The following is a 25,451-nucleotide window of genomic DNA, read 5'->3' on the forward strand; positions in this document are numbered from 1 at the left end:
TCTATACAAATTTTTGGATAGTTTTTTCTATTTCCATGAAGAATGTCATTGATCTTTTCACAGGGATTGCACTGAATTTGTAGATTGCTTTGGGTAGTATGGACATTTTAACAGCATTTTTACAATCCATGACTATAAAATAACTTTCCATTTTTTTGTGTGTGTGTCCTCTTCAATTTCTTATATCAGTGTTTTATAGTTTTCATTGTGGAGATCCTTCACTTCTTTGGTTATATCTATTCCTAGGTATCTTATTTGTGGGTATTGTAAATAGGATTACTGTTTTGATTTCTTTTTCACATCGTCCACTGTTTGTATATAAAAACACTACTAATTTTTGTATATAGATTTTGTATCCTTCAAATTTACTGAATTCGTTTAACAGTTCTAATAGCTTCTCAGTACAGTCTAGATTTTTTTCAAGTAGAAGATCATATCATCGGCAAACAAGAATAATTGACTTTTTCCTTTCCAATTTGGATGCCCCTTATTTCTTTCTCTTCTCTGATTGCTCTTAACTAGGACTTCCAAGGCTATGTTTAACAGCTAGGGAAAGTGGGCATCCTTGTCTTCTTACAGATCTTAGAGGAAGGGTGTTCAGTTGTTTCTTGTTCAGTATAATACTAGCTGTGGGCCTGTCATATATGACTTTTATTGTGTTGAGATATGTTCCTTTTAAAATCCCTCTAAAACCTGAGTTTTTTGAGGCTTTTCAATATGAAGGATGTTTCATTTTATCAAATGCTTTCTCAGTATCAGTCGAAATGATCATATGAATTCTGTCCTTCATTCTGTTGGTATGATGTATGACACTGGTGGATTTGTGTATGTTAAACCATCTTTGCATCCCTGGTCTATTATGAATAATCTTTTTAATAGATTGTTGAATTTGGTTTGCTGGAATTCTGTTGGAGATTTTTTCATCAATGTTCATCAGAGATATTGGCCTGTGGTTTTTTTTTTCTTTCTTTTTTTTTTTTTAATGTGTCTTCTTCTGGTTTTAGTATCAGGGTAATACTGGCTTCATAGAATGAGTTTGGAAGTATTCCCTCCTCCTCTATTCTTTGAAATAGGTTGAGTAAGATTGGTATTAGTTCTTTAAGTGTTTGATAGAATTCAGCAGTGAAGCCATCAGGTCCCAGGTTTTCTTTGCTGGAAGCCTTTTACTATGGCTTCAATCTCATTACTTGTTATTGGTCTATTCAGATTTTGGATGTTTTCAGGAAGTTCAATCTTAGTAGGTTGTATGTGTCTAGAATTTATCCATTTTATCTAAGCTTTCCTATTTATTGGCATATAGTTACTCATTGAAGTCTCTAATGATCCTCTCTGCAGTATCAGGTGTAATGCCTCCATTTTCATCTCAGATTTTATTTATTTGGGTCTTTTCTCTCTTTTTCTTATTGTGGCTAAAGGTTTGTCAATTTTATCTTTTCAAAAAAACAACTGTTTAGTTGATATTTTGTATTTTTTTCATTTCCCTTTCATTTGTATCTACTCTGATCTTCATTATTTCTTTTCTTCTACTAATTTTGAATTTAGTTTTCTCTTGCTTTCTAGTTCTTTAAGATGCATCACTCAGTTTTTTATTTGAAGTTCTTCTGCTTTTTTGATGTAGGCATTTATTGCTCTAAACTTTCTTCTTAGTAATGCTTTTGCTATACCCCATAGGTTTTGATATGTTATGCTTCCATTTTCATTTGTTTCAAGTAATTTTTAAATTTCTCTTAGTTTCTTTATTGACCCACTGGTCATTCAAGAGTATACTGTTTAATTTCCATGTGTTTGTATAGTTTCCAAATTGATTTCTAGTTTTATTCCCTTGTGGTCAGATACGATACTTGGTTTTTCAATTTTTTTGAATTTTTAAAGAACTGTTTTGTGACCAAACATATGGTCTATCCCTGTCAATGATGCATGTGCTGAGGAGAAGAATGTCTTCTGCAACCACTGGATGAAATGTTCTGTACATATCTATTAGGTTCATCTGGTCTATACTACAGATTAAGTCTTACGCTTCTTTGTTGATTTTTTTGTCTGGACAATCTGTCCAATGCTGAAAGTGGGTGTTGAAGTCTTCAGCTATTATTGTATTGGTATCTATCTCTCTCTTTAGCTCCAATAATATTGACTTTATATATCTGGGAACTCCAGTGTTGGGTGCATATATATTTACAATTGTTATATCCTCTTACTGAATGCACCTCTTTATCATTACACGATAACCTTGTCTCTTTTTATAGATTTTTGCTTTGAGATCTATTTTTTCTGATGTAAGTATAGCTACTCCTGCTGTTTTGGGTTTCTGTTTGCATGAAGGATCATTTTCCATCCATTTATTTTTAGTCTACATATGTCTTTATAGGTAAAGTGTGTTTCTTGTAGGCAACAGACCATTGGGTCTTGTTTCCTTTTTCAGTCCATTCAGTCATTCTATGTCTTCTGATTGGAGAATTTAGTCTATTTACAATCACTGTTACTATTGATAAGCAAGAACTTACTCCTGTCATTTTGTTATTCATTTTATGTTTGTTTTCTGGTCGTCTTCTTCCTGTCTTCCTTTTTGTGAAAGCAATTTCTTCTGGTAGTATGTTTTAATTTCTTGCTTTTTATTTTTTGTGTATCTGTTGTAGGTTTTTTGATTTAAGGTTATCATGAGGTTTGCAAATAACATAACATGTTATTTTTTAACTAATGATAACACTTCAAGAACAAGCAAACTAACAAACAAGCAAAGAGAAAACTAATAAAAACACTTTAACTTCACCCCTCCTACCTTTAAATTTCTTTGTCTCTATTTTTATCTTATGCCATTTATGCCCTGAAAAGTTGTATTTATTACTAGTTTTGACTGACTTATCTTTTAGTCTTTCTACTGAAGACATGAGTACCTTATACACTGTAATTACAGTGTTATAATATTCAGATTTTTCTGTGTACTTACCATTACTAGTGAGTTTTGTACCTTCAAATGATATAGTATTGCTTGTCAACATCCTTTAAGGTCAGATTGAAGGACTCCCATTAGCTTTTGTTATAGGACTGGTCTAGTGTTGATAAATACCCTCAGTTTTTGTTTGTCTGGGAAAGTCTTCACTTCCCCTTCACATTTGAAGGATATTTTTCCTGGATATACTATTCTAGCATAAAAGTTGTATTTCTTCAGCAATTTATGTCATGCCTGTCTCTCCTGGCCTGTAAGATTTCCACTGAAAAGTCTGCTGACAGATGGATGGGAGCTCCTTTGTATATTATTTGTTTCTTTAATCTTGTTGCTTTTAATTTTTTCCCTAATACTTGACCCTTGGGAGTTATACATTTTGAGGTAGTCTTATTTGGGTTAAATTTACTTGGTGTTCTATAACCTTCTTGTACTTAAATATTTATATCTTTCTGTAGTTTTGGAAAGTTCTCTGTTATTATTTCATTGAAAGACTTTCTACTCCAATCTCTCTCTCTAGCTCCTCTTTAAGGCCAATAACTCTTGTATCTGTCCTTTTGAGGTGAAAACTAAGCTCTATTTTTTAATCTTGCCCAAATTCCTGTCTAAGGGGTCTGGGGAGTTGTGCCCTACAAACTATAAATTCTCATCAGATGGGTCTTATTTAATTCTATGTATCGTGACTTACTTTCCAATCTGACTCTGGCATAGCATTATAATACCAGGAAGAAAATCAAAATATTTTACCCCAAAACATGTTTTTCTGCCATATCTTGAAATGGCTCTGCAAAGCCATCCTTTGTGTGGGAAAAATTGCATTTGCAAAGAATCTCTATTAACATAGCTAGATCTTTTTCTTCAGGCCCTCCCAATCTTGAAGAGATTAACTAAAAGTCTAGTACCTTTTAACAATCTGAATAGGAAATATTTGTCATCTATTGTCTCTAAGGGCAGCCACTATAAGACTTCAAAAAGACCTTGGTCTCCACAATCTTTTATCTTAACCTGAATATTTCCTTTCTATTGATCCCAGGTCTTTAGACAACCTCAACTAATTGTCAACCAGAAAATGTTTAAATTTACCTATAGCCTGGAAGCCCCTGCTTTGAGTTGTCCCATCTTTTTGAACCAAACCAATGTATTTCTCAAATGTATTTGATTGATGTCTCATGCCTCCCTAAAATATATAAAACCAAGCTGTACCCCAACCACCTTGGGCACATATTCTCAGGACCCTCCTAAGGGCTGTGTCATGGGCTAAGGTCACTCGTATTTGGTTCAGAATAAATCTCTTCAAATATTTTACAAAGTTTGACTCTTTTCATCAACAGAGGCTATTTTCTAGATCTTATTGGTATGCTTCATTATTTTTTATTTTTTGTCTCCTCTGACTGTATATTTTCAAATAGCCTGTCTTTAGCCCACTAATTATTTCTTCTGCTTAAGCAATTCTGCTTTTGAGTGACTCATGCATTATTCAGTATGTCAATTAAATTTTTTAGCTCCAGAATTTCTGCTTGATTTTTAAATATTATTTCAATCTCTTTGTTAAGTTTATCTAATAGGATTCTAAATTCCGTCTCTGTGTTATCTTGAATTTTGTGGTGCTATTTAAACAGCTATTTTGAATTCTCTTAAAGGTCACATATTTCTGTCACTCCAGGATTGGTCCCTGGTGTGTTTAGTTTGTTTGGTGAGGGCATGTTTTCATGGATGGTTCTGATGCTGGGGGATATTTGTCAGTGTCTGAGCCCTGAAGAGTTAGGTATTTATTGTAGTCTTGGCAGTCTGGGCTTGTTTGGATCCATCCTTTCTGAGAAGGGTTTCCAAGTATTCAAAGGGAATTGAGTGTTGTGATCTAAGTCTTTGGTCACTGCAGCTTTGTCTGCATTAAATGGCACCTGAAGCCCAGTATCACTGTGATTCTTGCAGACTTATAGAGGTACTGCCTGGTGGTCTTGAATAAGATCCATGAGAATTCCCTGGGTTACCAGGCAGAGTCTCTTGTTTTCTTCCCCTAATTTTTGCCAAATCAATGAACTCACTCTCTCTCCATGATAAGCTACCTGGAGATGGGGAAGAGGTGACAGAAACATCCCTGTGGCCATCACCACTAGGACTCTGCTGGGTCCATGTGACTAACTCCTGGCTACTGGTCATGTTCACTCAAGGCCTGTAGCTTCTCCAGTTAGCAGGTGGTGAATCCAGCCATGCTTGTGGCCTTTCCTTCAGAGCAGTGAGCTCTGCCCCAGCCCAGGGCAGATCCAGAAATGCCATCCAGGAGCCACGGTCCAGAGTTGGAAACTTTAGGGATCTACTTGCTGCTCTATTCTACTGAGGCTGAGCTGACACACAAGCCAGAAGACAAAGTCCTTCCTACTTTTCACTCTTCTTTCCTCATGAAGAAAGAGTCTCTCTGTGGCCACCATAGCCCCAGGCCCATGATGAGTACTGCCTAACTACTACCGATGTTCACTCAACAAACTGTCAACCAGATAATGCTGAGGAATCTTCATTCAGCTTGTAGTGAATGCTGCCAGGCCTGGGTCTCTCCCTTCAGGGTAACAGGCTCCTAACTGGTCTAGGGCTGTTTCAGAAATGTTGTCCAGAAGCCAAGACCTGGAATCAGCATCCCCACTGTGCCTGAGCTGTTGCCCAAGCTGCAAGACAAAGTCCCCTTTACTCCTCTCTTTCCTTTTCTCAAGCAGGAAGTCTTGCCCTGTGACAACTACAGCTGAGAATGTGCTGGGTCACACCTGAAGCTAGCACAGGCCTGGGTCTTACCTAAGGCCTGTGGCGAGTACTGCCTAGGTACCACTTAGGTTTTTTTTTTTTTTTGAGATGGAGTTTCACTTTTGTTGCCCAAGCTGGAGGGCAATGGTGCGACGGCAGCTCACTGCAACCTCCACCTCCCGGGTTCAAGCAATTCTCCCGCCTCAGCCTCCTGAGCAGCTGGGATTACAGGTGCATACCACCACACCTGGTTAATTTTTTTGTATTTTTAGTAGAAACGGGGTTTCACCATGTTAGCCAGGCTGGTCTTGAATTCCTGACCTCAGGTGATCCACCCACCTCAGCCTCCCAAAGTGCTGGGATTACAGGTATGCAAGACCTACAGACTCTTTAGTCAGCAGGTGATAAATGACTGGGTCCTTTCTTCAACAAAGCAGGTTCCCTTCTGACCCAGGATATGTCTAGAAATGTTATCTGGGAGCTAGGTCATGGAATGAGGACTTCGGGACTCTGCCTGGTACCCTATTCTACTATGGCTAAGCTGATATCCAAGTTGCAAAACAAAGTCCTCTTTACTCTCCTCCTTTCCCCAACTAAATCTGAAGGAAGGAGTGTCTCCTGGAGCTTCGAGCTGTATTGCCTTAGTTGGGGAATAGGTGATGCTAGCACTCCCTTGATAGCCCTGGCTATTGTCTTACTAGGTCACGCCAATGGCTCTAAGCCCAGCACGGTACCAGGCTTGTCCTTGTGGCTAAACTTCCTTTCAAGTTTATTTAGGATCCCAGAGAACTTTAGTCCATAGTGATGGGTCTAGCTAGAACTCAGATTCCAACTATCAGGATGGATGATTCCCTTCTGGCTAGCGCTCGTCTAAATGCTCCCTCCATGGGCATGACTAAATTCTGACTTGTGTTGCTTTCCACTGTGACAGGGTAGCACTGAGTTCCCATGCAAAGTTCCACAATCACTGTTCTCTCTTTCCCCAAAACACACAGATTCTCTCTCCCACCACATGGCTGCTGCCAGAGGATGGGGGAGGAGTGGGGAAATGTAGGCAATTCAAGATAGTCTTTCCTACCCTCTTCAGTGCCTTTTTCCTTGATATGATGTTAGAACCAGATACTGTGATTGCTCACCTGAATTTTTATTCATATAGGAGTGCTTTTTTTGTCTGGATAGTTAGTTGTTCAATTTGGTTTTCCTGAGAGAGACAGATAGGGGGACAATTGCTGGAGGGTTCTATTTCACCATCTTGCTCTGCCTCCTCCCCCTAATTATTCTTTTAATATCATTAGGAGCTGTAGCAATATTCTTCTTTCATTCCTAATATTGGCCATTTGTATCTTCTCTTTTTTGTCCTAATCAGTCTGGCTAGAGATTTTTGATTCTTATCGATTTTTTTGAAGAACCTGCTTTTAGGTAATTTATTTATTTTTTAATTTCATTGATCTTAAATGTACTGTATCCTTGCTTTTACTTACTTTGGGTTTAATTTGCTCTTGGTCTTCTAGTTTTTTACAATGGAAGCACAGACTATTGATTTGAAACATTTTTTCTTTTGTAATATACACATTTCATGTTACAGATTTCCCTCTGAGCACTTTTTAGATGATCTCACAAATTTGGATAAATTGTGTATTAATTTTATGTAGGTAAAATATTTTCTAATTTTCTTTTGATTTTCTTGATACATCCATGGATTATTTGAAGTATCATGTTTAACTTCTAAATATTTGGGGAATTTTTAGGTATCTTTCTGTTATTAATTTCTAATTTCATTCTGTTGGGAATAGACAACATATATTGCATAATTTCAATCATTTTAAATTTATTGAAATTTGTTTTATTGTTACTGGGGGGTCCTTGTTCTTAGAGCTCCCAAGATGGTGGCAAGTCTTTTGTTCTCTGACTTGGGGTTCTTGGCCTCATGGATTCCAAGGAATGGAATCTTGAGCCATGCGGTGAGTGTTATAGCTCTATTAGAAGCCATGGGTCACAGAAGAGAACCGTGGAACCCAGCAGCTAGCGTTCAGCTTGAATAAGATGAACCGGGACACTTAGCCATGCAGGAACAATGGCAAGACTTTAGCCTGATTGGGAGTGGGAATGGGCACCTCGCTGGATCAGGAGCGCAGTGGACACCCTGTCAGATCCAGAGGGGTGGAAGTCAGTGGCGGGTCTGCAGCAAATAGCAGTGGTGGACGGCGAGCGAAAGCTCAGCTCCAGCCATAACAAACACAGACCAGAAGAACATGCAGTTGCAAGATTTAATAGAGTGAAAACAGAACTCCCATACAATGGGAGGGGACCCAAAGGGGGTTGCCATTGCCAGCTCCAATGCCTGGGTTTATATCCTGAGCATTGTCCCTCCCCCACGCTCTCAGGTGATCGATGATTGGCTATTTCTTTACCTCCTGTTTTAGCCTAATTAGCATTTTAGTGAGCTCTTTTTACTACCTGATTGGTCAGATGTGAGCTAAGTTGCAAGCCCCATATTTAAAGGTGGATGTGGTCACCTTCCCAATTAGGCTTAGGGATTCTTAGTCGCCCTAGGAAATCCACATAGCCCTGTCTCTCATTATGACTCAGAATATAGTCTGCCTTGGGAAATATTCAATGTGTACATGGAAAATATGTGTAATTAGCTGTTTTGGGGGAAGTATTCTATAAATGTCAATTAAATTTACTTGGTTAATAGTATTGTTCAAGTCTTCTATATCTTTACTGACTTTCTGCCTACTGTTTTATGAATTGCTGAAAAAGGAATGTTGAAATCTCCAACTATAATTATGGATTTGACTATTTTTCCTTGCAATTCTATCAGTTTTTTCTTCATATATTTTGACACTGTTAATAGGTGAACACACATTTATGACTGTTATTCCTTCCCTTTACAATTGTTGACTTATTCATGATTCAATCACTCACACTTATTTCTTTCACTTTTGGAAAATGAGGAGGTTTAACTCTATTATATCTTTAAGTTCTAATATAAGTCTTCAAAATATTGTCAGAATTTCTTATATTACCTTGAAACAAAACTAGCCAAGTTAACCCTAAAAGACTACCCTAAAATAAAAATATTTCAAAATGCTTTGAACAATCAACATAACAGAACATGAAAAAAAACAAAACAGAACTGTCATCTCCTCTAATTCTATACTGATAATTTGTAGAACTTCTATAAAAGTAAATTTTATAAGGTGACCATAAAATGAATGTTTCCAATTCCTAGCTATCTTTGCACCAAAAGCTTAAGTATTAAAAGGAAATATTTGTTAAAAGGAACATTCTTTGCAATTCTAATGATCTCAGCTTTTGCTTCTTACCAATTCTTATATACTTAGCACAAGGACCTATTTTCATTGCTGTCCTAAGTCTCAACAAGCTAGTTAGCCAGAAATCTCTGCAAAAGTTCCACTGGGTGAAGGGACTTGCATTTTCTAATATTTTTCCTGGGTTTCTTCCACTTCTCTTTCATAACCCACATTGTAATTGGTTTTTAAAAAGCTGTTCCAACCTGACTAAATGTCTTTGCTAAACTGATCTCTAATGATGAATATTTAATGATACCCACCAAGTATTTTTCTCTCTGGAATATTATAAGTTCAAAGTGTATGAGACAAATGATACATTTAATTTTTTAAAATTTTAATTTGTCCAGCCCTTCCCCTGGAGAGAAGGAACAAACACGTATGTATTTCACATTCCCTGGCAAAAATATTTTCCTGAATTTGTCTCTAGCCTAATAATGCACTGTCCCTCCATTTCTGCCCTACTCTGAATTCCCAGTTCTCTATCAGTGCTCAAGAAAATTTAATCTCTTCCTCAGTAAACTACTTTATTCCTATCTGAAAGTTTAATCTGGGCAGATGCTTTACTTAAAGTCTGCCCTCCATATCTCCATCTGTGTGGCTGCTATTTTACATTTTAACCTCCAAGAGGGTGAGGCTATGATTGTCTCCATCTACCCATCTTTCCATCTACTCATTTTTCCATCTACCCATCCACATACTCCACAATTTAGCGCTGTGCCATCTACACTAAATAACTCAATAAATGGTCATATGATGATCATTTCTTGACCAAAGTGCAGAAATTAAAGTTTGCTGTGGTGGAGCCGGGAAACAGGAGATTCCTGCTCTCACATTCTCAGTGTCTTGATGTAAAAAAATTATGGGGCTGCACCAGATCATCTCTGAGTCCTCTCAGCATTAACACTGTATGATTCTAATCTATCCAGACAGAAACAGTGAACAATCAGTACTTCTAACTATGCAAACTATGTAAATTTACCATTGGGAATCCAAATTGATACAACAATATTAAAAACCCAAAGCAAGCCAGACACAGTGGCTCACACCTGTAATCCCAGCACTTTGAGAGGTGGAAGATTGCAGATCATCTGTGGTCAGGCATTGGAGACCAGCCTGGCCAACATGGTGAAACCCCATCTCCACTAAAAATACAAAAATTAGCCAGGCATGGTAGCACATGCCTGTGATCCCAGCTACCTGGGAGGCTGAAGCAGGAGACTTGCTTGAACTCAGGAGGCAGAGGTTGCAGTGAGCCAAGACTGTCACTGCACTCCAGCCTGGATGACAGAGTGAGATTCCATCTAAAAAAAAAAAACTAAAGCAACACTCATCTACCATAATAACAGATTTATGAAAATACTCTTCTAGATAAATCCATTTGAATCTCTTTGACTAGTTTTCATAATAGGACTAATATCTAATTGATATTTTATTGTATGAAATTATATATTCCCAGTGTGTCAATAATGAAAAGATTTTACTCAAATTTTTTTCTTTTTACTTACTTCAGACTTGGCTTCACATGACTTTAATCCATTTTCAGAAACCAAATCCACTCATAGTGGATAAAATTTGCCACAAACAAGCATACTCAAAAAGATGTGCCATTGACATAAGAAATAAAGGGAGGAGTGTGAAGATGTTTTTAATGATGGTTCACAGGAATCAGTGCTTAGTCTCTTAAAGTGACTTTATTGGTTTTTTTTTTTTTTTCCTTGAGATGGAGTCTCGCTCTGTCACCCAGGCTGGAGTGCAGTGGCATGATCTCGGCTCACTGCAAGCTCTGCCTCCCGGGTTCACCCCATTCTCCTGCCTCAGCCTCCTGAGTAGCTGGGACTACAGGCGTCCACCACCATACCCAGCTAATTTTTTTTTTTTTTTTTTTTTGTAATTTTTAGTACGGAGAGCAGGGCTTCACCATGTTAGCCAGGGAGTGGGGTCGTCGAGTGCTCCTGACCCTCGTGATCTTGCCTCACTCAGCCTCCCAAAGTGGCTGTGTGTTATATGCATGAGCACCCGCATATTAAAGTGACTATTTTAAAGGAAACAATCATTGTTTGGATGAATATATTATGATGTTTGTTAAAAACTAATAAATTTAATTGTTTTTTCTTAGGTATTTAGTACCTAGAATTTTGAATTAGAGATTATTAAAAATGGCTTATATAGTTACATTTGTTCACAATCTTTCTTTTCTTAATATTTTTGTGGAGTAAATTATTTGGAAGGGTAAAAGCATGTGGCTTGCTAAGGGAATTGGGTTTGATAAAGTGTGGCTCTAATAGGTTAAAATATTAATATGCTCATCTAAGTACCCATGTTGATTTCTGAATAAGCACGTTAGATCCATTACAAATTTCAGATTTTTAACAAAGAAAAAAATACCAATTCAACTGGCAACCTTTTGTTTAATTTTTGAAGAGCAGGATGAAATTGACTAGTTAAATATGGCGAGCAGGTTAGTCTTGACCACTTCAAGAGAATAAACATATCTTCATATTTCAGCATGATTTGATTGCCTGTAAGGTTTTAAATGTGTCATGTAATCTTTACTGCAAAAATAGCAATTAAATTTTTGTTAGAATTTTAGAAAGGCTGAAACTAGAAAATGATTTTTTAAAAGTTTTTAAAATCACCAATTTAACATGTGTTGTACACTCACTGTGTGTTCTGGAGTCAAGGCAGTGCTTGCCTTCAAAAGCCCATACAATCTAGTAGAAGAGCATTTCCCAAACGTCAATATTCACCTATAGTTTTACTACTGTTTTCTCTTACATTTACTTAAAAGTTAACCTTGCACTCTAAATCTCTGTATAGGGGAGGCTTAAAGGATGGAGAGAAGCACAGAGCTGTGTTTGCATATTAGTTTACATATGACTTCTTATCAAAGCATGGAGTAGTTATAAATGAGATAATTGGAGTATTGTAGGGTTAACGCTCTCTCAAATTCTCCCATGGTTGCCACTACTATTCCTAAGCAATATCTGTAAAAATCAATGTAATAATCCATTAGTGATATATTTTTATAGTCATTAAAATAAAAATGTTTATGCATCACCTACAATCTTGAATTGTACTAGGAATTATACATAGCATGCTTTAGAAGCTACTGTTGTAGAAGATTTAAGATATGTATAGAAATAGCTGACTTGAGAGAGAAAGTGCTAACAGCCATTAATTGCTGTGAGCAAGGTATAAACAAATCACAAAGATTCAATGAGAGAGAAATGAGTTCAAGGAACAAAACATGTACTTATATCACACACGTACTTACACTGAACAAATATGACCGGGCTTTGGCAAACTCTGCTCCCATGGACTCTGCCGAAAGCCATTATTAATGCTTCCTCACCTACCTCATCTTATCCCATAAAACATCTGTTTGTTTAAAAAGAAACTGTATACTAACTCTTCAACTACAAGTTAAAAATCATGACTTTTCTTTCAAGGGGAAGAAGAATGGGGAATAAACATGCCTTCTGCAATTTTACTAAAAAATTCCAATGTTAATTAAAACCATATATTTAGTATGGGTAAAGGTAATAAATGGGGATGTCTTGGACAAAACCATGCCCCTCTGTGAATTCAAATTAGTGATGCTGTGTTACTGGCTGACTTTTGAACATTCTGTTCTATTTGAAACAGCTGAGCCAGGAAGGAAGCCTGTATGTCCTACAGAAACCCAATTAAGCTTGATGAAAGAGAGGCCATGAAATGCTTCTCTTGTCTACCAAGACAGAGAAAATGTTGTGTTAGATTCAGCTTTGAAATGAATTCTAAATATAAGCTTTTAGATCAGGCTTTGTCCAGTTAGCTTGGTCAACTTAAGACAATATTACATTTGATGCTCTCACAATTGGGGATGATGGTCCTGCTCAAAATCTTGACAGGCTTCTAGAAAGCTGATCCTTTTTGTTCTGGTGATTGCCACAGGAATAAACAGAGGAGATGGCTCTAGCTTTGGAGTGATTGAAAGAGAACCTGACTTGCCCACTTCCTGCTAACCCTTCCCTACACCAGCAGTGTGGTCATATTGGATGTTTCATTGCCTTTTTACAACAGCAACATAAGAGAAGCCAGCTGCCAACACAGTCTGCTATTCCAACAGTTATTTGTCTGTCAACAGGAATATAGTCAGAATCTACAACTGAAATTCTAATAGTGATCCTCTCCCAAACTGAGATTTGGATAAATGTTTTCTTGTGCCTTGTCACTACAAACCTCTTTTCAAAAGACTCTTGAGCATCTTTCTTTCCTCTGAACCCCCAATGCAGTTTACTGGGGCCACTTTTATGGGGCTACCTTTATAGCATTTAGCCCTTTTCTTTTTTGTGCCACTGTAATTTGTATGAAGGATTCAAATTCCTAAGGGTTGGTAATGTTTTTTCTTATTGTGCCATTCTCTTGAGCTCCTAGCACAGTGCCTTGGTTTGCATTAAAAATCCAATAAATGTTTGATGAATTCTGTGTTTAGAAAACAACAACAAAATATGAATATTGTCCAATTACAACAAAAACGTCAGAGGTTTTTGCTTCATTTTGTTCACTGACGTGAGTCCCATGCACCTAGAAAGTTCTTGGCATACAGCTGACACTCAATAAATATTTGCTGAATGAATAAGTATTATGACTTTCCAAAGAGCTTGGACAGTATCTATTTGATTGGCAAATACAGAAAAGGAAATATGTCATATAATGTGTAAAGGAAGAAGTAGATTAGTAGTTTCTTCTTCCTCTAGACCAGAGGTTGGAAAACATTTTCTATAGAGGGCCAGACAGTAAATACTTTAGTCTTTGTGGGCCATATGGTTTCTGTAGCAACTATTCAACTCTACTGTTCAGTGCAAAAGCAGCCAAAGACAATATGTGAATAAATGAGTGTGGTTGTATTACAATAAAACTTTATTTACAAAAATAGTTGGCAGGCAAGATTGGACCCATGAGCAGTTTGCCAACCTCTGCTCTAGAGCACCTGTGTCTGTTAGAATTAAGATAACTAGGTAAATATTCTCTCCTTTATTTATTTTTTTTTTTTTGAGACGGAGTCTTGCTCTGTCGCCCAGGCTGGAGTGCAGTGGCCAGATCTCAGCTCACTGCAAGCTCCGCCTCCCGGGTTTACGCCATTCTCCTGCCTCAGCCTCCGGAGTAGCTGGGACTACAGGCGCCCGCCACCTCGCCCGGCTAGTTTTTTGTATTTTAGTAGAGACGGGGTTTCACCCTGTTAGCCAGGATGGTCTCAATCTCCTGACCTCGTGATCCGCCCGTCTCAGCCTCCCAAAGTGCTGGGATTACAGGCTTGAGCCACCGCGCCCGGCTTATTCTCTCCTTTAATACCATGCTTTCTGCATCTTTATACATTTATTCCCCAACCCCACACCCACAGGTACTGTGATTTGCAACATGGTAGCTGTACAGTATATGTTTGTTGCATTAAACTGAGTCTTACACTGATTTCCTGGAACTATAGTTTTCAGTAGAACCAGTTAACTCAAGTCCCTATAATTTGCCTTTTCTTTGAATTCTGTCTTAGCAAATGTGGGGAAAGTTAATAGCTATTGAAATAATGTCTCCTGAAACTGATGGAGTAAGGGGCACATTCTCTCTGGAGTTCCTGTTTCTCTTATTTGAAGCATTTTCTTCAGGATGTCAATGAGGTATCATAGCTGGCTCTTCTGATTATCCATGAAGACAAGAAATGACTAACACAACTTTCTCATTACTCATTTAAGCTCTCTCAGTCTTTTTTAAAAACTTATTTTCATGAAAGGAGTATGAGAAAATGACCACTGGTATCTACAATTGGCAAAAATGTGTTCCTATATTTTCCTCTCCAGTGACTACCAAAAATGTTATATCCTGTGAGTTTTACATTAAATTACTATATTATTTCAGGCCAGGAATCTGTGACATATGGGTGATAGTAGATATATCCATTGCTGAAATGTATCTGTTTTAAAATATTTAAGTAGTATTAATGTGGAACAACGCCATCATAAAATGGGTTCTGCAGCTCTATCCTATATTTGCACTATCTACTTGCAAAATTTTCAAACTTATTTTTCATTTTGCTAAGTGCTGGCCCCTCTTATGAACTAGGCCTGATGCCCTCTTCAGCTGCAAATGTAATTTTAAACAGAACTCCAATGAGATTACTTGCTGAACATGTTAAACATTCATAGCTTTGCCATATGCTGTTATGGAAATTGCATTGATTTATAGCAATTTGGGTGCCACTAGATAGCACTGATTCACCTGATACCAACTCTAAGTGTACTGGAAAATAATGTTTTAAATGTTTCATTTGCATCTAGACCTCTGTTGAACTAAGAGACGTGTACTATGTTTATGCATTTTTGGAGAACACTGATTTTTACATATTGAAAATATATTCCTGTATTTGGTGACTTCCAGAAAAAATTAGGTATATAAGGTCTAAACTTATACTGTCATGGCACAGTGGTCAATGACGTAAATTACTAAAGCTAGGCAGACTTAGGTTTTAATCCTGATTCAACCATTTAATTACTCTACAGCCTTGCTTTCTTCAGTGGTATAAGAGGAAAAATAGTCATGCTTATCTGAGAGGACTGCCGTGAATATTACATATGATAATGTATATAAGGCATGTAACACCTACAAAAAGATAAATGTCTTGTGGTTTGTTCTAAAATATGCTCAATAATCATTAGCTTTCATAGCCTAAACTTTGTATTTCTGTTATAGATCAGCAGCACTCCTTTAAATGGTGGAGAAATGCTTGAGTTTGCAGGACCTGACTGGGAATGTTGGAAGATGATTTAGAGAACTTAAAAATTGCCATACGAGACAAGGTCACTACTATAGTGAATATATGGATCTATTAAAAACAAAAGTAAAAGGGAACAAAGTCACAGGATGTTCTCTTCACAGTAAGGGTATCAATAACCTGTCCTAATTGTGTTAATTTTTATTTGGAAGGGAGAAAGTATAATGCTCATTTTAAGCATGCTAAGAAGGACTTATGGAAATGAACACTGTCTTTATATCCACTGAGCATTCCATCCAATTACATTCAGAGGAGGAAAGCCGCTTCTTAGAAATAATTATATTTCGCTGTAATAAGTGAATATATACAGTGTAATGAATATTCATACATATTCAAGTTTGTAAGAACACAAGAAAGCCAGAAAACCCTTAGCTTTTGTTTTTAATTGACTTGGAGTGCACATTTGAATATAGATGGATTCTCTCTGGGTCAGCATTCTCAACAGAGGGCATCTTTGCCCTCCAGGGAACATTTGACAATGTCAGGAGACATTTTTGGATGTTACAACCTGAGATGGGAGATGTTACTGGCATCTAGTGCATACGTTTTAGGGATGCAACTAAATACACTGCAATGCATAAAACTGCCTCTACCACAATGAATTAACTGGCCCCAAATATCAAGAATGCCAAGGTTGAGAAACCCTGCTCCAAACTGAGAGCTGCCCAAGATCAAATGGATTTAAAATCACCCAGATCCCAGATGGATACTGGGTAGGCTCTAGAGAATGTATGCTTTTTGTTAATATAGTTAAGTCTTCCCAGTGTCCTGTGCTGGCTCCATGGTGATGAAACAAAAGCTGAAGTATTAATATGGAGTTCATATCCCCTCTAGAAGAAAATGACTAGAATTCCAAAGTACAATATATTATCTGACCTACTGCAGACTTCAGTGTGGAGAGCAGCTAGACTTATACATAGAAGAAGGTGAACATCACACTAAGACTTTGACCAAACAGTGACCAGGGGTTTCTTGGCTCTTAAGCAGCACCAGTTCCCATGAACAAGTAACATATCAAGCAGTGATGGCATAGACTTAAGGCTTACTTCCCAGACAAAATGTGATAAGCACAAATGCTAGATTTTTATTCTCTATTTCCACAGAATTGAAAATCTATTTAATATATCAAGGAAAATATTTTCTTTCACAAGTGCCCTTACACAAACAGAGGCTGCTTAAGAGGTGGTAGCCTTAAACATGGATACTACTTAAAGACTAAAAATGTGTATAAAGAACATTACTTTGAAACTTTTGGTTCTGTACTTGATGTCCTCTTGGTGATGCTGAAGAGAATTTCTGCGAACTCTGTATTTAGAATATCTTCCATCAGTTCTCTCAGATGAACTGCAGGAATCCTGGGAAAAAAAGCAAAGGGTCTGAACTGGTAGATGAAAGAAAATTGGTGCTTGAAATTAGAGTAAGAAAGAGTCTATATGTAGATAAAAATGAAAATAAATAATTACAAAAATTTAGAGATATATAGGAGAATCACAGGCCACCATAGAGAAAGAATAAGGTTACATGCAGTGGCTCAAACCTGTAATCCCAGCATTTTAGGAGGCCAAGGTGGGAGGACTGCTCTAATCCAGGAGTTCGAGACCAGCCTGGGCAACATGATGAAACCTCACCTCTATAAAAAAAATACCGAAACTAGTCAGATGTGGTGGTGCACGCCTGTAGTCCCAGCTACTCAGGAGGCTGAGGTGGGAGAATGAGGCTCGCCTGAGCCCAGGAGGCAGAGGTTGCAGTGAGATTGTGCTACTGCACTCCAGCCTGCGTGAAAGACCAAGGCTCTGTCTTAAAAAAAAAAAAAAGAAAAAAGAAAAAGAAGAAAATTGTCACTGTGGATAAAACCATAAAAATGCAATGCATCCTACAGTGGTTACCTGAATTCTTTTAACAACTAGTCCGTATGCCCATCTACAGTGACTGACACCCTTTAGAACAAGGTGCAAGTAGCAATGTACTGTCCAAAGATGTCATTAATGACACATGCCACATTCGGATGCTGTGTACTATCCCTTGGATTGGTACTTAGTGTCAATATATTCTTGTTTTAAAACATTGCTACCTATAAAACTAGAACCCTTTTACCTCACTTATCCATAAACAACATCCTACCTTTTACCTATTATGTCACGTAGATTTTTACATTTAAGGATAGCTCCTTTGCCTTTATAAACAGAAAAGATTCAGGTAATAAAAAAAAATTAAGAAAACAAACATTTCCAGGGCCTGCCTTTTTTTCTTTCTTTTCTCTTCATTTCTTGGGGAAGAAGGAACACAGCAAACAGTTACTCTAGATAATTATTTAGACATTTCTATTATTATTTAGGGGAAATTAGAAAACAATGAGGACAACTGATTTTGGTATGTAAAAAAAATACATATAGGGATTTAGTGTCCCTCAAAGTCACAAGAAACCTTAAACTTACTGAATGTTCAAGCTAGAAGGGGTATTATAATTCCAAAGTTCTCATGCTTAGTACAAAAACAAAACAAAACAAAAACCTCTAAAAACTAGAGCCCAGGGAAGTTAAAATGATTTGCCCAGGGCTGGACAATTTGTGGCAGTTTGGACTTGGAACCCAGTGCTACTCCCTTTCCACCTAATAAAAAATGTAATGTTTAAATATGGCATTGTAGAGGTGGGAAAATTTTTTTTTTTTTTTTTTTTTTTTTTTTTTTTTTTTTTTTTTTTGGAGACAGTCTCACTCTGTCACCCAGGCTAGAGTGCAATGGTGTGATCTCAGCTCACTGCAACCTTCGCCTCCTGGGTTCAAGCAATTTTCCTGCCCCAGCCTCCTGAGTATCTGGGATTACAGGCATGTGCCACCACAACTGGCTAATTTTGTATTTTTAGTAGAAATGGGGTTTCGCCATGCTGGTCAGGCTGGTCTTGAACTCCTGACCTCAGGTGGTCCACCCACCTCAGCTTCCCAAAGTGCTGAGACTACAGGCGTGAGCCACCATGCCTGGTCAACAATTCTTTCAAAATAAATATGACCACATTTAAACAAGAATAAAGTCAGGCCTATCCAAATAGGATAAGGTCTGTACTCACACTTAAAGTCATAGGCTATGGTCTACATATCAAGAAATACGTATATAAGAACCCAGAGATAATATTGTTCAAGTGTCTCGTCACATGAATGTGGACATATCTCCTGAGGCATTAAGTGATTTTTGTCTGGTGCATGAGTTTGGACCAGAACTTAGGTCTTTGTATTCTTGTTCACACCACACTGATTTTTAGAAAGTTTAAAGGGTTTGAATACATATAATCTACATCTAATAATCTCAAGGCTTTATGTATTTCATTTAAGGCCATGTCTAGTCATTTTTGTTAAGCTGATTAAAATCAGCTCTTTGTAATCACATAGAGAACTTCAGAGTACATGTAGAATAGATTTTAAGCTAAAAGCAGCAGGGCGAAGCAGATGGGCTCTGCTGTTTTACACATAAATTAGATCCCATGTTCAGCTAGTTTATGGGCTCCAAGCTTCAGTGTCCTCATCTATAAAATGGGCAAAAATAATACCTATCTATAGGGTATCTCTGAAGATTAGGAAACATGTACCATAAAGTACTTAGCACCTGCTAAGTATCATGCAGTGTGTGCATAACACTTGCTAATTAACTCTTTCCCTTTTCAAGCTAAAGGTTTCAATTTTAATATATTGGAAAGTACATTGCTGAACTCTGAAAAAGACTTTCCCCCAAAATTTCACTATTTAGGCATCTTCATATGTGAGTCTGTATGTATATGAGCTAGACTTGTAGATGATCACCAGCTCATAGGATTAAAAATAATGATAATGAGCCTTTTGGTAATAGTAGAGAATACAACTTTTAAATTGTACTTATGAACATTCTGTTCATTGTAGACAACTGGGGCAAAAGTGATCTGTCACTGGGGGTTAAACTTTATATTTTAATGCTGGTATTAGACAGGTGTCTATTTCTCAGTGACGAGTGCCACCTGTTTCCTATACTTTCTCTTGTCTGCCCTTCATTTACTTGGATAATTTCTGTTAGCTACAGAGAAAAAACAAAAAGAATATGGATATAACATATTGCCTCCTGTCACATCGGGTTGTTTAAGAGTAAACAGAAATTGCATTGTTTTGGATACGGTTTCATAATTCTTTGATAGATATTTAAACTGCAAATATATAATCAAATCATGAGAAAGAATCAAAACTTAGTAAAATATATTTGAAACACTTGGTTTTGTTCAATTTGGGATAGTCTAGCTTTGTAGATGTGTCAGCTAAACTGGATCTCACTCAAAAATGTTAGTTACTGAACTACCAAAAGATGCTTAATGCAAGGTAATTTTAAGATAGTGTAGACCTTGGGAACCACATTATATCAATGCTTCCAATAAATCAATATGGCATGATCTGGCTATTTTCCTATCCACTGTATCTTCAAATAATATGTCAGATCTAAACAGAACCTAAATATAACATAAGTTATATTTTAAGGTCAATGTGAAATATGATTACATGGTTGCCAAAAAGAAATCCTTCCCATTGTTAGCTTCAGCTATACACGGTCAATAAATTATAAATCATTAAAATTCTACATTACATCTGCAGCCCTAAGGCTATATATGACATTCTCGGGACCAAACCTTGTCCAGCAGGACTGGCAACAGAGATATTTGTTTTGAATATCTCCTCTATGAGGAATTTAAAAAATTACACAAGGTAAATTAACACATGTAACAAATTGGCTTGATAATGAAATGCTTTGTGGTTAGAGGTCTATCAATAAATGGCCATGAAATATGAAATGTGAAATTTATGTGGGTTTGAGTTCATATGTTATAGTATAAAGATAACCTGGGAACTACCATATATCTAAAACAAACAGTACCCATATAATTCACAGATTAAAATTGCTAATCAAAAAAGTTACCTACTGTCAGTGTAATGTGTAACTCTCTTTAATTCTTAGGCTTTTCTAAATTATTGTTAAAGCTTTAGGGGCCCAACTGAGCGTCTAGTAGTACAGTAAAAGTATCTTCCTATCTTGTGCTAATATATAAGTTGCATTGTTTTCAATTCTAACTTCACAAATGTCAAGAAACTCTGATAAGGTGGTATGCTAAAAGTCCCCAATGTTTTTTAGTCCTTCTTCCTTCACTATACTTTTCTTTGCACATCAGGAAGATGTCAAGTGTTATCACTCAGATAAAATACTGAAAGAGACAAGCAACTCTTTCTTACTCTGAAGTCTTTGAAATCTTCTAGTAGGCTCAGTTTCTCAGGCACAGACTCCAGATGGTCCAAGGCCACTCGGGTACTCTGAAATAGAAAACATAAGGAAACCAAACATTATAAAAAATTGATTAATACTCTCAGAATCCACATACTAAAAATCAGATGCACCACTGGAAGAAGCAGTTCAAGCTGTAGATTTAGACAGTCAAATAAGAACATATATAATAGTGTTTCCAAGATAAATGTATCTTTTGAAATCAGAAGAATTATTTCCTTTCAAAAAGTATATGAGATGCATTTGCAAGACTGATTCAGATACAAAAATTCTTCCTGGATAATTGCTTTCAACTGATATGCTACGAAACTTTCTATAGACTATTTCATATTAATATTAATTTACAAACCTGCTTCAGTGAACATCAGAAATAAACCATGAGGTAATACTGAGAAATAGATGAATCTGCAGTTACTTATCTATAGAGCATATTAGAGATTCTCAAATGTTGCCATTATAAAGAAGAAAAGAGTTCTCGGCAATTATTTCAGTTAAAAGGGAAGGAGGAGTGGTTCTCAAGATTTGGAAGAAATATCTGAAATTAAATATTTGCTTCAGGGACACAAGATCCTGTTGATCATAAGTCAGTAACTTATTACATAGTCTTTAATTAGCTGATCACTTACACCCACCTGTGAACATTAAAAGAGAATGATCTGAAAATTATTTCAAAGCAAACATAAAATAAAAAGTTAAATGGTCAAATAACCTTAAGACTAGAGACTGCATATATATTATAAGCATCTCTGTATTCTCAGTTCTGTCACAAGGCCACACATCTTAGGCGGGTAACAGGTGCTAGCTCTTAAATTTAAAATGAATTTTAATTGTTCAATGAAATAAACCATAAACCCAATGGCTGACACATGGGAAGAAAGTGAAGTGTCCTGCAAGAACCTGGACATGAATTTACACGAAGTTGCAGGGAAGTAAGTGGACCCTCAATATTCCATGTGCTTCCCTACTTCTCCCCTGTGAAAGTTCTGAACAATGGATTCTGAGAGTGTCACTTCTGGAATGAGACAGTTGAACCTGAGCGTTCCCCCTTCTATCCCAGCCCCTGCCATGAGGACCCTGATGGCCACATGCTCCAGAAGGCATAACTACAAGATTAACATGAGAGCTGCCCACCATATTGGATTTCATGTGAGTCACACAATAACCTCTATTGTGTTAAGCCATAAGATTTCAGGGTTAATTATCAATGCATCATATAGCATTAATTATCATAAATAATACCTACCCTGAGAATTAAATAATGAAATTGTAAGCTAAATAAGTAGTCAACTGGCTCATTTTGTGGAATGGGGAGTCTCTCAATTATGAATATGTATTTTTTTTTTTCTGGAGACAGGGTCTCGCTCTGCTGTCCAGGCTAGACTGCAAAGGCACATTCACAGCTCACTGCAGTCTCAACCTCCTGGGCTCAAGGGATCCTCCGACATCAGCCTCTGAGGACCTGGGACTACCAGCACACACTACCACACCCAGATAATTTTTGTATATTTTTTTCTCGGGAGGAGTTCATTATTTTCTCAGTTAACTTTCCTATTTGAAATCTCCTATTTCCCCGAACAGAGAGATGCTGTTCTCTACCTGGCATATCCAATCCAGAGCCTCAGTGATGCAGGTTCCCCCACAGCATATACTTTACGTCTTTCACAGGGTTCGGGGGTAGAGGCAGTTATGGAGACAGAGGGCTGAGGGTCTAACCCTTCCTTACAGATGCTTTCAATGTACCCATCCACCCCTTCCTTCAACAGTAACTGTGCTGATTATTCCCATGCAAAAGCCTTTCCAGAATTTTGCGGGGTGAATGATCTTCGATTGCTTTCCATTGCTATCCCCTTGGCAGGTCCTTGAGTTTCACCTTGTCTGGTCCGAGTCATTTTACTACTTTTCAGTGTTCTGTGACTTGGAGTTACAGATGTCTTCTAGTTTTGACAAGTGTAAATCAGTTTTCTATTACTTCATATCCTTATTTTGTAATGAAATTTTGAGAAGGGCAGAAACACCTTAACTCTGCTATTCCGAAAAGGAAGTCTGCATGCTGTTTCTTCAGGTTCATAAAGTTCTCTTTTTCAAGTTCCATTTAAAGGATTTAGTATTTTGTTCCTTCTGCTTTAACATTTATATTATTGTTAGTCTTCAGGCCACGTGTACTCACTTACACTGCCGTGCGTTTTAAATGACTTCATTTAATTTTTTCATGTGTAGGAAAGATTCACCAAAGTGATGTGTTTCTTACTATAGGCCACGACATGTAGGCTTAGGAGCTTGCAGTTTTAGCCACCGTATATGCTATATTTACTTAAATAATAAAATTATAGGTTTTCTCAGGAATTATACTGACCCTTGAACAATAACATACAAAGCAATGCTCTGATGATTTTAAAGCAAAATTTTATGCATTGCATAAAATCCTCTTAATAAACACACTCCAATAATATCTGTAGTATTAAAACTTTATTTCCTTTTTTTGTCCCATATTTTTCTCATTTAGAAGTGATCTTCTGAACCAAGGTTAAGTAAGTATGTAAAACTCATTTTGTGCTCAAAATAAGCAAATGATCTCTTGCCCTCCTGTAAAATGCAGCATGTTATGTAAATAGTTTTGCTTAAAATTTTCAATCAACCAGGTGACTACATGAAACCATTCTTTTCCTTGCATGTGCTTACATACTATTTTTTGACTATTATGTTTTTGGATGTATATTCAAATGGCTATGTTTTTGTGAGTGAATTTTGAAAACTCCTTAACTCCTTCTGTTCTCGGTGCAGTTATTTTTATTCTCCCCTTCCTTGCCATCCCCCCCCACCCCCATATCTCCATCAACCAATCTTTATACTTTCTCACTATTTATTTCACTTGTGGCTTATTTTATATTCCATTTATGCATTGCTTATAAATACCTTCCTCAATATCAGAAACACTTTCTGGTACACATACCTTTCTTTTCATCCTTATATTCTAGTCAATTAACAACGAATGTCTATCTTCGAGATCATAGAAAGATCCACAAACATAGACGGCATGGTTCCGGTTCCTCAGGAGCATTTAGCTTACCCAGGGGAGCAAAAGATGTAATATTTATACAAAGAAAAAAGTTATTTGTACTCATTTTAAGGGAATTGCATGCACAAATGCTGAACTAACTAGGGCATTTTCAACAACAAGATGTGAAGTAATGAAGATGATGAGTCCAATCCTACAGGCATCTCAGGTCTCATAATTTCATGATTAAGTGATTTTTTTTTGGGAGAAAATGTATTTTCTGGCCTTCTCTCTCTTTCTCTGCATCTATGTGAGTGTGCTTAAAACTGCCACTTTGGCATACAGACTCAAGAACATGAATAACATTGCAACTTTTTTTTTTTTTTTTAATTTAAGATTGGCTGGGATTCTGTGATTAGAATCTTGTCACATTACTTGAGATTTCAAAATTATTTTCACCCCAAAGCTCATAGCCAGAGAGACAAGATCCATTAGCAGATGAATAGTTTAAAATAAGGAACTTGCTGTATTTCAGAGATGTCATGAGGACCTATGTCATGTTACTTCCCAGGCAAATACTTTGTGCAGAGTCACGGAAACATTTTGTTTTTTAAGTTGGTTAATTTTTTTTCTACCTTACATTATCTAATGCCTTAAAGGGCATGGACAAGTCCCCATTGTTAAAAAATTAAGGGAGCAAAGTTTATTTCAATAATGTCACCAGCATATGACACGTGCTTAATTTGTCTTTAATTATTTTCAAGAATAAATAAATCAGATGCTTACAAAGGGGTTTAAAATTAGAAAGCAAAGAAAAGTTCACAATTAAGATTCCACTTCATAAAGGGCCAGGACATTGTATATATTTGGTTTATCTCAGACGCTAGAAGGGCTGGATTTCCAGGGGCCTAGAAGTAGGGTCAAAACAGATGATCTGTTAATCTTAATCCTGTTTAGTAGCAAAACGAAAGACTGAACAATGAACACATAATTTGAGTTTGAATACACTTCATAATCCCTCACACCACCATATGAGATAGGTACGTATTATTGTTATCATCATTATGCAGATGAGGCAACGGAGGACTGGAGAGTGTAAATAACCTCCTTACAGTCAGATGGTGGCAAAGCTGGGATGCAAATCCAAGCAGCCGAAATGCAGAAACGGCAAGGTTCTTATTAGGAAAATATTTTCATGGCAAATTGCCAGCTAAAACAGACTATATTGCAACTAGAAGCTGAAATAGTGAGTGCTTTATGTAAATTCCTAACCTCTCTCTAGCTATCAACTCTTAGCAGCTAGATTTTGAAGATGTGTCCTTGATAGGCTTATTTCTGAAAGAAAAGTTTTAAGATGAAACCATAAAGAATGTC

The 25,451-nt window shown here is 36.9% G+C and overlaps 1 protein-coding gene across 8 annotated transcripts in view; it reads right to left on the reverse strand.

Moving 5' to 3' along the window:
* CEP128 (centrosomal protein 128) overlaps positions 1-25,451 on the reverse strand; it is a 483,382-nt gene that overhangs the window by 29,474 nt on the left and 428,457 nt on the right. For all 8 annotated transcript variants that reach the window (XM_017873844.1, XM_017873838.1, XM_017873839.1 and 5 more), the window contains 2 exons: positions 21,034-21,111; positions 17,038-17,151 (listed from right to left, as the gene is read on the reverse strand). In XM_017873844.1, the coding sequence (XP_017729333.1) occupies positions 17,038-17,151; positions 21,034-21,111 (192 nt within the window). The remainder of the gene's footprint in view (positions 1-17,037; positions 17,152-21,033; positions 21,112-25,451) is intronic.

Source organism: Rhinopithecus bieti, unplaced genomic scaffold, assembly GCF_001698545.2.
Source record: "Rhinopithecus bieti isolate Rb0 unplaced genomic scaffold, ASM169854v2 scaffold_6782, whole genome shotgun sequence".
Lineage (NCBI taxonomy): Eukaryota > Metazoa > Chordata > Mammalia > Primates > Cercopithecidae > Rhinopithecus > Rhinopithecus bieti.